Below are 13,641 nucleotides of genomic sequence, written 5' to 3'. Positions count from 1 at the left end.
GAAAACCACCGTTGATTTCTAAGGTAAACTTTGATACTTATGTCAATGAAACAATTTTTTTAACAATTTTAGTTACGTGTGCGTCACATGACTAGTTGGTAAAAGATAATATAGGATGCCAATGTTGATATTGATGCAGGGTTACGAGTAAAGAGTAGATGACATTTGGGATTAAAACGAGAAAGAATTTATGATCTTTTTATATTTAAAGTTTATTTTTTTAAAACATACTATATTGTCTTTTATCAAGCAATACTATGAGGTCAAAAAATTGACATCTCAACGATCAAAGTACTAAAGTAGTAACTTATTATAAATAAGGTTACGAGGGAGTTTTGCCATTTTTGAGTGATACCGGAAAAATGAAAATCATTATTCTTCAGGGGTCAAATTTAATATTAACACTATATTTAGTTTATTATAGTTTATGAATTCATGTCATAATTTGAATCATAATTTGTTATTCGTTACAATATTTTTTCTCATAAAAAACACGCGTAAATAAAAAAATAATTCTGAATTCATTAACCAAACGTTCATATAATAATATATACTTTTTTCAGTTTTCAAATGCAGCATTTCTCTAGGTAGCAACAAAAACTAGATTTGGCCCCATCATTAGTCCTTATAGGTGACCACAAAGGACAATCATACATCTTTGGCTTGGTTAGTTGTGGAAGTCAATTGTTGCATTTAAAGCAGCATTGCCCACAAAATAATAATTTCCAGACTATTTTATGAGTTGATGGGGGGTTTCCAAAAATCATTGTACAGATGCTTGGCCATTGGCCCCCAATCTCAAATCAGAATTTGTATTTATTGGTGTGGCTCACTCTTTAGTTACTTTAGGCTTTCCTTCATATCTAACTTAAAACTCCGTTTGTGGAATAATGGAAATTGCTCAAACAAGTTATCAATTGGAGGTTGTATTGATAATGACAATCACATTCTTAAGCTCCCTAACTCAATCATGTCAGAATGTCAGCTTTCAATTTAGTTTTTGCGGCAAATCATGCCCTAAAATCTTTTGACATGAAATGTGCTTGTTTGCTTCTGATGGTCGTTAACAATGGGTTTGGATTTTCATAAAGTGGGATAGAATGACTTTGGCCATTTAACTTTCAATATTCTTTCTATTTGCTAGTCCTAAATAGCTTGCATGGCTTACTCCCAAGTGGTAAGTGGTATGATACGAAGCGTGAGACTATTTTCAGGTTATCGATTCAATGTTTATTAGTTCTTAATGGGATTAAAGTGACGCAGTTTATCTCTGACGTAAGTAATTATGGCTCAATGAAAACATTTTTTAACTTATGAATTCTCGTATGATCACTCAAAATAGAGTAGTTATGGCCGGTTTTATCAGCCCACACTTTTTTCCTATAAGAAAAAAAAAAAGAAAAAAGAAAACAAAGCTTGTTCAATTAAATAGACATGGTTTCTGGTTTCCACCACTAACTTCCAATTGGAGGTAGAAAGCCATAACCTTGACAACCAATGACAGTCTGATGAATGATATTTTGTACACCATGCTTGTACTCAAAACCCAAATCTCTTAGCTTCTTTGAAGAAATCTCAGAAGGTGCTTGATTAAGATCCTCCCCTAAAAATCTGCATGCAATAAAGTTACCATTATCAGTTACAATATTCTCGGGGACAATAACAAAAATCTCTCATATGTTCAACAAAATGTTTCGCTCCGTCCTATGTTTTCAGGTACATTACATTTTTTTCCTTACGCTTTACAAGTTCAGTTAAAATCACAACCAGGTTTAAACATAATTTGTAAAACGTAGGGGGATAAGTACACCATTTATGTAAAACATAAGGTGGAATGTAACATTTTGATTAATTTAAGTGAAGTTTTTGCACTAAAATTGCAAATTTAAGCAAAATAAGCAAAAGCATTACCTTTGCAAATTTGAGCTAGGATACTCTTGAGCCAGATAATTCAACAACTTAGATAATGGACAACTTTGAGCACAGCATATATACCTGCCCTCTGCTTTATCATGCTCCATTAAGAACAAGTGGGCCCTACATATATCTTCAATGTGGACTAAAGCAATAGACCCCATCCTTGCATTTACAGCAGACAAGATCCCAAAGAGCTCAGGGTCACCTAAGTACATATGTAAGTCATCCATATCTCAGATTGGCTGCATTTATTCTCATATAGGCATACATAAACCTCATAAAAAAAAAGGTTATTATGCAAGAAAAGAGGGGCGTATGAACTGTTGTATTAAATTAGAAATGCGATAAGGCCTTGTTATTTTCACGGGTTCAAGTGCAAAGCATGAACTAAAATTTCAATTTTTATGAGAGAAAACACCGTAATAAAAAAATTGAATTGTGATTCGAACTGTGAAAAGAACGGGGGTTAAGTCTTCATACAATAGCAGTAATCATGAGACTATTAGATAGTTTCTCAAAGTTCATTTGTGATGTTGGGTATTTTTATGTGTTCACGAATGAATAGACTAAAAGAAAAAGGGCCCAATCACCTGTTAGTAGTGACAAGAGAACTTGGATGCTTGAGGGAACATTAGAAGTGAGGAATGGTCCAGCAACAGTAGATGTTATTACAGATACAAGATCAATACCATTATCAATTGCAAATCTGAATGCTGCTTCCTCTGTAAGAAGCTTAGAGAGCGCATAAACCTGTAATGGAGAGGTTTTTTCCCTCGAGATTGTTAATCAAAATAATAATAATAAAAAAACTCGAGATTTTTACGGTAGGGTATGAAAAAATATATAATGAAAAGATTCTGTTTAACCATTAGATTTTTATTAAATTCTCTCAGTTTTATTTACTTTTATATTTTGATGTGATTTTGACCAGATTTAAAGTTCACACACTCGCTATAACAGTGTATAGAGTTGTCAGTTTGAACAGGAACAAATGGGCTTATGTCGGCCTGAATTCACATCTCTAGTAGTGTATGCCCTAGGCTAAGAAAAAAGAGAGTGAGAAGGAAACATTACCCATCCATTTGCTCTTGTCTTCCACACATGGTCAATAGGAGTTTGACAAGATTCATCAACAACTGGTCTCCATTCTCCATTGCTGTCTTTGGCAGTGATAGTACTAATGGAAGATGTGAAAACAACTCTTTTCACAGATTTGGATTCCAAGCAGGCTCTAAGGAGATTAAGGGTCCCATTGATTGCAGGGTCAATGATATGTGATTGAACATAACTCTCTTGAAATTCATAGAAAAGAGGAACTTGTGTTAAGACTGAAAATTTCCACCAAAAAATCAAGAGTGACACAAAATGGAGCTGAATAGCATGTTATGTGCTTGTAATTGGTATTAAGTTGGAAAAATTTACCAATATTCTCTTCCACAGCAGCACCAAACTCCATTGGAGTCGCAACATGAAATACGCCATCACAGCCCTTCACAGCCTCATTGAAGCTCCCTTCTTCATTCAAATCGGCTCGGAACAATCTCAACCGGTCACTCCCCGTCCACATTGATAATAGGTGCAAACACTTGACTGAGATGTATTAAAAATAAAAATAAAATTAAGTCAACTTATAACTTAACATGCTTATTGACTTCAAATTCTTGAAGAGAATTATGTGGTAGGTAAGAAAAGACAATATATATATATATATATCTATCGGTAGGTACAATATTAAATGTCACATTTTCATATCATACTTTTTTTAATCTCATATGATTCTAAAGTGATTTGATGGTTTAAAACTGTTTCTTATCTGTCATTTTCTTTTCCCCTATCAAAGAATTATCCCAAAAGAATACCAATAAATTTCATTAGCAAAAAAAAAAGCATGATGTGGAATCTTGTTTTGTCTAGTATTCAAAGAAATGGGTCATATCAAGCAATGAATTTCCAGTTTGCAAACAGGCCTTAGCTACACTAGAGCCAAGCAACAAGGCACATTTTTAGCTAGCCTTTTGAGATAGCAGCAAATCTCATAAAATTGACTAGACGCAGTCCTTGAATGATGAATTCTGTCTTTGGTGAAACAATTCTTGGGGTTTGTAGAACCTTTTGGGTCACTTATGAAAGTCAGTCCAAAATCTGCCAAACACTCCCTAGTTCCAGAATGGTAGTGGAAGATTATTTTCTTTGAAATTTAAATTTTTTATGAGAAAAAACACTATAGCAGAACCACAAACTATGATCCTAAATTAAACAAAATCCTTAAAACAAACGTCACCTTAATGTTCCTAGTTTGCCACATATTAAAGATGTCATAATGCACCTAAACCCTTTCTTAATTTGAAGCAATGAATTATAAAATCAGGGCAAATATAAAATTATGAGGCAAAAATATTTTCTAATTATTATTTTTTTCTTCTGGGCTACACTAAAGTTTCTCAAACTCTTTTCTGCATCAAGTCAAATGCCTATAGAGGTCTTGACTCATTGGCTAGGAATATGTTTCCTTTAGTGGAACACAAATAGAATGTCCATTCCATGTTATAAAAATTTGTCCCACTAACAATAAGACTATTATCCACATTAATATACAGAGTGAACTCTTTTCTTTATTGTGAGTGCTGTAATTGAATATTTTAGCTCTATATATATGTATATATATTACTAGGCGTGCTAAGCTAGACATTTAACAAATGAGCAATTAGCTAATCTATGATGTTATGAAATTGTGGACTGGACCAAGTCCATTGGGAATTTTCCTTTTTTTTTTTTTCTTGAAAATAGTTGTATTGACCAAACATTGGAATTTGGAATTTGTGGAAAACTAGAATAAAGATAATTACATCCTACCATCTCCAACAAAAATGACCAGTCTTACTTGGTCAAAACATGATTGTGGAGCCAATATGCAAAACTTCCTCATCCTCCACTTTGGTGTTAACCATATACACTTTATATGGAAAACTCATATATATATATATATATATAATTCACTGCCAGGTTAACCTCAAGAACTTACTCACTAATGCAAAACAAATAAACAAAAATAACTCTTCTGGCTCCAAAATCTCATCCGAAATCCTGTTCATTCAAAATATTTCTACTCACTTCGATTCATGTCTAGTCCAATAAATAAAGATGTGACTATTCCTCCCAGTTTGGAACCAATATTCCCAACTTGAATTTGGGACAATATCTTCACCCCCATGATTCCCACCCCTTCTTTTAGTATAAAACTATAGATCAGAAGTTTATGGGGGAAAAAAAAAAGAAAAAAAGAAAAAAGAAAGAGAGAGAAGATTAAGTATTGAGAGAGAAACAAAAGAAGGTCCAAACCAGGATCACGGACTGTGGCATGAACTATGGAGCCACTTTCAAGAAGAGTCTTGACCAACCAAGAACCCACATAGCCAGTTGCACCAGTCACACAATATGTCTTCTGACACCCTTTTCTTTCGGCCTGATCCACCACTTCTCTGCTCTTTGAATCCTCCATTTTTCTCTCACTATTTTTTTCACTTCCAATAATGAACAGATCTGGTCTATATTTAGGCTGAGAGGAAAATCCAATACTATTTATATGTGCAATAATGAAGTTGTGTTGCCGGTTTTTGTCAAACAAGATTGTTATATATAGTACATATATTAATATAATATTTATATATATATGTGTGTATATATTTGTTTTTGGTAGTGTCGAATAATCAAGTTGTGTAATAATTTGTGGATTCTACAGAAATTGAGGAAGCACAAGACAAGAAGGCACGACCAAGTCTAGTGCATATAATAAATTGCATGTTGTACACGTAGCGTTTTGGAGTTGACAGATTCATAAAGTTTACAATGTTCCGTTCCACTACGGGAGAAGAAAATTATCGACCGTGTCGCACAAGCTGTTGGAAATAGTGTCTCACATCCCGTTAAAAATAGTGTCTTTAAAAATATGAGATATAATAAAATATTTATTATTTATTTAATAAAAAAATTTATTTATTATTTTATGTGCATAATAATTATTTATGTGACATTATATGTTGTATATAAATGTTATATGCGAGAGAATAATGTTTAAGGATAATAATAAAAAACGGTATTCGTAATGAATTTAATTAAAGTTTAGAATCTTTAATCAAAATATTACTAATACATGTCATTCCCATTTAGAATGGAACGATGTTATCTGCACTGTTAATATGACGAGATATTGAATGAGTGTATTACGCATAATAAGATTATGTAGAACAAGGACACATACACAATATGAATTTAATACAAATTCTAATTGAGTCTACCGAGGTCATATATAGAATGATCTCAATCTTAAGTTCTTAGCAGACTCCTATTTATGGATTTGTGTCTTTTGATTTACTTGGTATGGATTTTGAGATCCTGAATCCTATTCCTTGTATTTTGGAGACATGATGAAGTAAGTAGCTGGGAATATTATTATACGAGATGGAATCCATTCCTTCTTGAGAAAGAAGCAGATAATAATTTTCTTGAGGATTGATTCGGTACTTGGACCAGTAGGAGCTCCGATTTATGAATGTGTTTTATGAATCACTGTCCATTAGAGAATCAATGGTACTCAAGGGTAAAGATGTAATTAGAGAGGTTAACGGATTTTACCTAGCTCTAATTATGAATTATTTATGGAGGATTGATCTATATGCAGTGACTATATCACATGGATACTTTACAGTTTAGAAGTAATTTACATCTATAATTTTGAGAGTGCAATTTCAAGTTTATAGTGGAGTAACTATTGAAATTAATAGAATTAATTAATTAATTCAAGTGTTTAATTAATTCTATAAATAAGAGAATGATAGAAAATTGTGAGACACAATTTTTGACCTATTATTTTTAGTGTGGCCGAAATTCTCTTAGTGTGGGAAGGAAAAAATTTTCTCCAAAAATTTCACATCGTGCATGCGTTGGTGTTTGTGGAAGTTCGAGTGTTTATTATAACCCGTTTTGTCTCAGGTGTGCCCACACACACGTCTTCGTGGATTCTAAGAATTGACGTGGAAGACATTGGTTTCTAAACACAAGGCTTTGGAGTAAAGATTGTTCGAGGTCAAAGAACTCAAGTTATCATCCTAATCGGCCACTAAATATTATTACTAATTGAGTTCTTAATAAATAAATTAATATGATTAATTTATTCATACATAAATTAATATAATCTATAGAGTATCTCAAAAGTTTTATGAAAATTTTTACTATATTTGATCCGTTATCATCATGCTTCCGCATCCAAATTTGATTTAGAAACCAACACGTGCATGGTTTGAAATTATGTTCCATCCTATGCCGTAGATTAATTTGAGGATTGTCTGATGTTTTTTTATTTTTTTAATATTAGAATGGAGAAATTTTTTTTTTTTTAAAAAGTATTCACAATTCTAAATAGTTATATTTTCATTAATTTTAGTTAAATTTTGATATACATTTTTTTTTTTTTAAATGATACGATTTTGATGAGATCTTTGGCCTTATTCGTATCGTAGATTTGAGTTTTCAATTCGAGTTGAGATGTGACATCTTCTGAGAGCTTTTAACTGTAGTAAAAAATGTTAGATGTGACATTTTTTGAGAGCTTTTAACCGTAAAAATTTAAAACTGAAAACTCAAATTGGTAAAATAAACGAGACCTTTATGGTTCAGAATTGCGTTTTAACTATAAGAAAATTCTAGCAATAAACCTGAATCCACACACAACATGTAGAACACTGAAATTAGAGAAATTGAAATCGTTATGTACCTTTTGAAGCCATGAAAAATCCAATCACTAATGCGGCGGCTAGTTCTTCCTCACTATTGATGAGGCAAGCCACTAAGATGTCTAGAGGCAATAGCGCTTGGAGTAAGGATTCATGTCAGGATTTAGATCATGATTCGTGGCTTGTTACAGTATTTTTTTTCATAAAAAATACACATAAATCGAGAATGAGTCTGAATTATAATTCTGAATCCATAAACCAAACGCGAGAGGATCGAGAGGATTGAGATCTCACTGCATACAAACTCCAAAACCTACACATTTTCATTACATAAGTATATGGGCCTAAAGCCCAATTTTATTCTACCAAACAACCCAATAATGATTACGGAAATAGTAGAAAATATGCCAATATGAAAAGCTTAAAAAAATATATAGGTTAATTTTTAGTTATAGAAATTAATAGGTCATAACTTGATAAGTTATGGTTCATAACCAGATAAGTTATGAACAAACTTGTCAAGTTATGGTTCATAGCCAGACAAGTTATGGACAAAAACCGTGAATTATGGACAATAACTTGTCAAGTTATGGTTCATAACCAGACAAGTTATGGACAAAAATAGTAATTTGGCCTATTTATTAACTTATGTAAACTATTAGTCTATTAATTTTAATTTATCTCAAGTCTTGACCTATTTTCCTCTTTCTCCCTAATGATTATATAAGAAACATTGTTTTTTCATAAATAATATTATTTACTGTCCCTGCACAAAATTTTAATACTAATATAACAAATAACTTGCTACGAAAGATAATTTGCACATTATAAAAAGATAACTTACATATTATTAATGACATAACATAAATTTATAACAGTAGTATAAATAAAATAGTATTACTTTAATAATGGCATTTTTATTTTTCTCTCTTTATTAGTTTGGTTTTCACGCATTGTGAAGATATGCAGTCCAACAAAAGAAATTTTAAACATGCCATTTCATTCACGAAATTCTTCTATTAACAGAAATGCATTTATATTCTAAATTAAAACAATATTATATTGGCACACAAGTTGCAACCTAGTGAAGTTTGATATAACAAGGTTGATTAACCATACTAAATGAGTTTTATATAAGGTATGTTTCATCTGACTAATCCATAGCACTTAATTCAGTTTTGACAGTAAGAGCTTTATTTTATATATCACCCCTTATCTTGGCCGTTGAAATCTGCTTGTTTTTCTTGAGAAATGGTTCGTGGAAAAGAGTGAAAAGAATAATAATAATAATAAAAAAAAAAAACAGAGTAGAGAGAGATGGGGATCAATCACTTTCATTAGAGGTTATTTTAAAAGAGGAAAATTCGAATTCTTTTAAAGTTTTTGTTTTTTAGTTCTCCTTGGAGGTCTTCTTAAGCCATTATTTATTGAAAAAAATGGGCGATTTCACATTCTAGATTTCAACAACTAAATAGTATATAGATAGCGTTGATAACAAGTATGTGCAATATTAAAATGAAGGTTTTTGTGTGTCCCCACTGCTGTTTTTAAGTAGTTATTTTTATAGATACAACAATAATATATAAGAAACTCTACATTGAATACTCTCATTTTAAGGTTCTATAGGGGCCATTGATCGCATCCGTGCGATTTAAATCGGACAGCTCATATTACACGGGACCGGATATCGTGAGAGAACTTGCATCATACACCCATTTTATAAGGACCATCGGATTTAAATCGTAAGGTCAAAGTCACCATAGAATCCCCAAATATGTCTCAACTAATCTTAACTTCACACCTAGTATTCTTTCAAAATGACAGTGCAAGATTTGGTAGGTAGCTAGTCAGAGAATTCTTAACTTTTAGCTAATTGTGCCCAAAAGTAGAAGCCAAAAGACCCACAGATTTTAATCAGGGATGTTTGAGCTATGAAGAGATGATTATCTGGTCTGAAGGTCTAAATTGTAAAATACTTGTTTTGCAATGCAAGAAATGTTGTATTCTGTAATCAATGAATTTTCCCATTGAATGGAAATAAGCAAAAGAATATAATGTGCTACATGATTCACAAAAATTATCAACTCAAATGTAGAGAAATGCCATACAAGTTTAGACTTGAGATTCCCATATTCTAGCTTGAAATACAAAAGAAACAATACAGAATAACCAAAACTATATTGTAAAGAGAGAGTAGGAGAATAGTAAATAAGTCTAGGAATACAAAAGGCTATATCAATGGCCAAGAATGCTAGAGAGGCTATGAAGAAGCAGCAGGAGCGGCGGCTACTTCAGTTTTCTTTCCTTCTTTGAGTTCCTTCCACCTGTCTGGAGTATCGATTATTTCGCCGGTCTTTATGAGGTATCGAACCCGTTTTCCGTCGTCAAGGGTTTTATGACCGACTCTGCTTGCTACTTCCTTTTCCTTCGAGTAGAGCATCACATTGGAGCTGTGGATGGGTGCTTCAATCTAGAAAAACCAAAATCCACTAACAAAATATAAGGACTAAAACAATCTTGGGAAACATATAAACAAATAAAATCTAAGGTAGCTTTGATTTGTTCCAAAAAATAGTGGAAATTCCAAGTATTCAAGATCATTCACAGTTAGATAGATATTAGCTCTTTCACAAAAGGTAGTGAAAAGGCACTAACCAAATACTCTTACTCTGATGGTATAAACCATATTTAGCATTAATTCATAAGTATTGCACTTTTTCGTATAATATATTTATGTACAAAGAAAGAGAATCATTGGAACTAAGGGTGACTTCGAGTTATTGAGGAAGAAAGTTGAACCTTAACAATCTGCCCTGGTTCACCCTCTTCTCTGCTCTTCATGTGCTTCGTCTTCAAGTTTATCTCCGAGACTATCACCGTACTATTATGCCGAAAGACCTTAGTGATCTCTCCAATTTTACCCTTTTCACGTCCAGATATTACTTTAACTGTATCTCCAGCCTTAACGTGCATTTTCTGTAACACCGGAAGACCGTTCGGCTTACACTCCTTCCGCTCCCATCGCTTAACCTGTAAAAGGAGATCAAAGTATCTTTTTCATAAGATAGAAACAAAATACAGTAACTATATGCCATAAAACGAAATATATTATTGGTAATTTCTATTATATTGGTGGGTCAAACATTTTATACGTTTGTCATATAGTCCGATTGCACGTAATAGAAAAGCTTGGTGATAGGAAATAGGAAAGGCTTACTAACTGAGGAAAGATTAGAAAAGTCTATATAAGAACATGAGATTTGATACTAACCCTTGCAACAATGAGACATGGCTTCTCTGTTGATTTAAGCTGTAAGAGAAACAAGACGGGTTTGTCATGGAATGCTTCATGTGATCACTCTTAAAATTTAGCAAGCACTGGAAAAAGGGACTCTGAATATCAACTGGGTGAAAACATTTGTTTCCTTTTAAATGACATGACAGGAAGCAATATATGAGAACAAAAACTAAGGTGACATTATATGAACGGGGAAGAAAAGAAAAGAATTCTCTTTACAAATTTCCAACCATATATATACGGTTAAAGGTGACATGATTTAGTAATTATCACAACTGGTTGATTCTCAAGAAATTAAGGTGATAAAGATACCGAATGCAAGTTTTATCTTCAAAATTCTCATTCCCTACTTTCATCTCCTGCAGACATTACAATGGATTAAAAATGGAAAGATATAACATCATATTAGCAGAAATGATTGATCCCTATCCCATCTCCGGAACTCACTTTGTGAGCTCAAGTTTCAAACTGAAACCTTCTGCCAAACTCTACAATCTTTGAAAGGAAGGAAGCTATGACTTTTGTCATGTAGGTGCCAATGAGATGGTTCAAAGCCCAGACTTTGTGGAAGCAAACCAACCAAAGGCATGACAATTCTAGCCAACACACTATGGGTATCTCTATCCCATCATTATGCGCACTAAAGAATTCGAGAATCATAGTTCATTCACTCTAACCGAACATGTTGCACAAGTTAGATTTATGCAAAAGAAGCAAGTTAAGAATGTTCTTCCAACAAAGAAGCGCTCACTTAGTGCTCGTTTGGGATTGCTTTTGCTTATACTTTTAGGCAGTAAAAAAAAAAGGTACAAAGTACAAACTATGGTTTCAGTTAGTGTTTAGAATCACATTTATGGAAGCACTAAACGGGATAAAAATGAGATTTAAATTTTCTAATAAGTAAAAAAAAAAAAAATGTAAGAACAAAGTTTATAAAATCTTATTTAAATTCTTGTACAAGTTTCAAAATCTTCTAGGCTTTTTGAGAAGCCATATTTTATTGGTTTGATTGGAAGCTTTGACAAGTTATCCAAACATTCATAAACAGTTTCTTTGGACTTGAGCCAAAAAAGGGAAAATAGCTGTTAATAGAATACAACATAGAGAAAACTAATCCTTCAATGGAACCAACAAGGGCATCATATCCACAAGTCCTCACTCCATTGGCAATCAGATCAACGTTTCAACCAAGAAACTCCCAATACTTAAGCTCAAGCAGGAATCCAAATTTCCACTGAATTTTTGTAATTAAACGACCATTTCATCTTCCTTTCAAAAACAAAAATGAAAAATTACTCAACTAAAAAGCCCGACAATGGCAAACACAAAACCAAAGAAAATTTCTTTTTTCTTGAAATTGGGCATTTCCCATTTAAATACGACAAAGTGAAGTCATCAGCAAAGAAGGAGAAAGTCCAAATCGGGTCTTAGAATGTAACCAGTAAAGAACCAAAATTTCACTGAATTTCTATAATTAAACGACCATTTCATCGTCCTTAAAAAAATGAAAAATTTCCAAGTAAAGAACCCAACTATGGCAAACACAAAACCAAAGAAAATTTCATTTTTTCCTTCAAGTAAAGTCCAAATTGAGCCAGACCCATTACAGTGGAAGCGCTAAAGAACCAAAATTTAAATAAAACAAAACGTAAAAAAGAGTATAATAAGAGAGGGAGAGGGAGAGAGAGAGAGAGAGAGAGAGAGAGAGATTACCGGGGCAGAAGAGAGAGATGATGGTGAGAGACGCTGACCCAAAAAGGAGTTTGAGGAGAGAGAGAGAGAAGTGAGGGAGCTTTGCAGAGCAGCCATGGCTGCCATTGTAGTTGCTTTGAGTTCTTGAGATTCTGAGACTCGTTTTGTTCTGCTATTTAGCTTCTCTCTCTTTTTCCACTTCTTCCTCTGCAGATTGATATATGGATAATGCAAGAGTGCGGAAAAAAAAAAAAAGAAAAAAAAAAAGAGAAGAAAAAAAAGAGAAGAAAAAAAAAGAGAAGAAGAGTATTGTGGATAAAACGACGTAGTTCTGAAAGGTCATGGCTCATAGAGTCTAAAACGACATGTAGCTTTTTAATCCAATGACCAAAGATTTAATCCGTATTTGATTATTTATAGTTGTAGCATCAAGAGGTTGAGAATTTTATGTTGTAATTTAAAAGATAATAAACTCTCGGAGAATTAAACTTTATACATTATAAATTTTCTCGATTTGAGAGAAAAGATAATACATTCTATTTTCAATAAAAGAGCTTTAAGGGTGCGTTTAGAATTTGTTTCAAAATGATTTTGCTTTTTGTATGAAAATGAAAATGAAAACGTTTTTAATCTCAGACAGAAATTATTTTTGAAAATGCGTTTGGTAATTTTATCAATAGATTATTTTCAGTATAAAAAACAAATTAATATCTCTCTTTCTCTCTCTCTGCTCGAGAGAGGAGAAAACGAAAACAAAAAATGAAAAACGACTAAAAATCGTTTTTCATTTCTCTCTCATTTTACACTAAATCAAAAAATCATTTTCATTTCTGTTTTTTATCTTTATTGCGTCAAACGCCGTTTTGAAAACGTTTTTATTTTTTATTTCTCAAAAAACATGAAAAATAAAAATGTGATCAATTCCAAATACGGCATAAGATTCTGATACTTTATTTTTATTCTTTTTTCAAAATTATTTTTGTTCTTGGAGTGTTCATCCAATTT

General features: G+C 32.5%; 2 protein-coding genes across 3 annotated transcripts; both read right to left on the bottom strand.

Moving 5' to 3' along the window:
* Nucleotides 1-1,308: 1,308 nt before the first annotated feature.
* On the bottom strand, nt 1,309-5,429 carry LOC21404025 (putative anthocyanidin reductase). 2 transcript variants are annotated; one of them, XM_024162945.1, is made up of 6 exons: nt 5,257-5,429; nt 3,340-3,507; nt 2,992-3,209; nt 2,508-2,667; nt 1,912-2,122; nt 1,309-1,611 (listed from the first exon to the last, which is right to left on the bottom strand). In XM_024162945.1, exons 1-6 carry the CDS (start codon nt 5,414-5,416, stop codon nt 1,455-1,457), a joined length of 1,074 nt encoding a protein of 357 aa, XP_024018713.1. In that variant the 5' UTR covers nt 5,417-5,429; the 3' UTR covers nt 1,309-1,454. The 2 variants fall into 2 exon arrangements, with proteins under 2 accessions (XP_024018713.1, XP_024018714.1); XM_024162946.1 differs by having other exon boundaries at nt 1,996-2,122.
* Nucleotides 5,430-9,705: 4,276 nt separating this feature from the next.
* On the bottom strand, nt 9,706-12,865 carry LOC21404024 (50S ribosomal protein L24, chloroplastic). The gene is made up of 4 exons (XM_010093997.2): nt 12,658-12,865; nt 10,918-10,956; nt 10,446-10,676; nt 9,706-10,116 (listed from the first exon to the last, which is right to left on the bottom strand). Exons 1-4 carry the CDS (start codon nt 12,760-12,762, stop codon nt 9,907-9,909), a joined length of 585 nt encoding a protein of 194 aa, XP_010092299.1. The 5' UTR covers nt 12,763-12,865; the 3' UTR covers nt 9,706-9,906.
* Between the last annotated feature and the right edge of the window lie 776 nt (nt 12,866-13,641).

This window comes from Morus notabilis, unplaced genomic scaffold, assembly GCF_000414095.1.
Source record: "Morus notabilis unplaced genomic scaffold, ASM41409v2 Scaffold634, whole genome shotgun sequence".
Lineage (NCBI taxonomy): Eukaryota > Viridiplantae > Streptophyta > Magnoliopsida > Rosales > Moraceae > Morus > Morus notabilis.
This window is presented reverse-complemented; position numbering and strand designations above follow the sequence as displayed.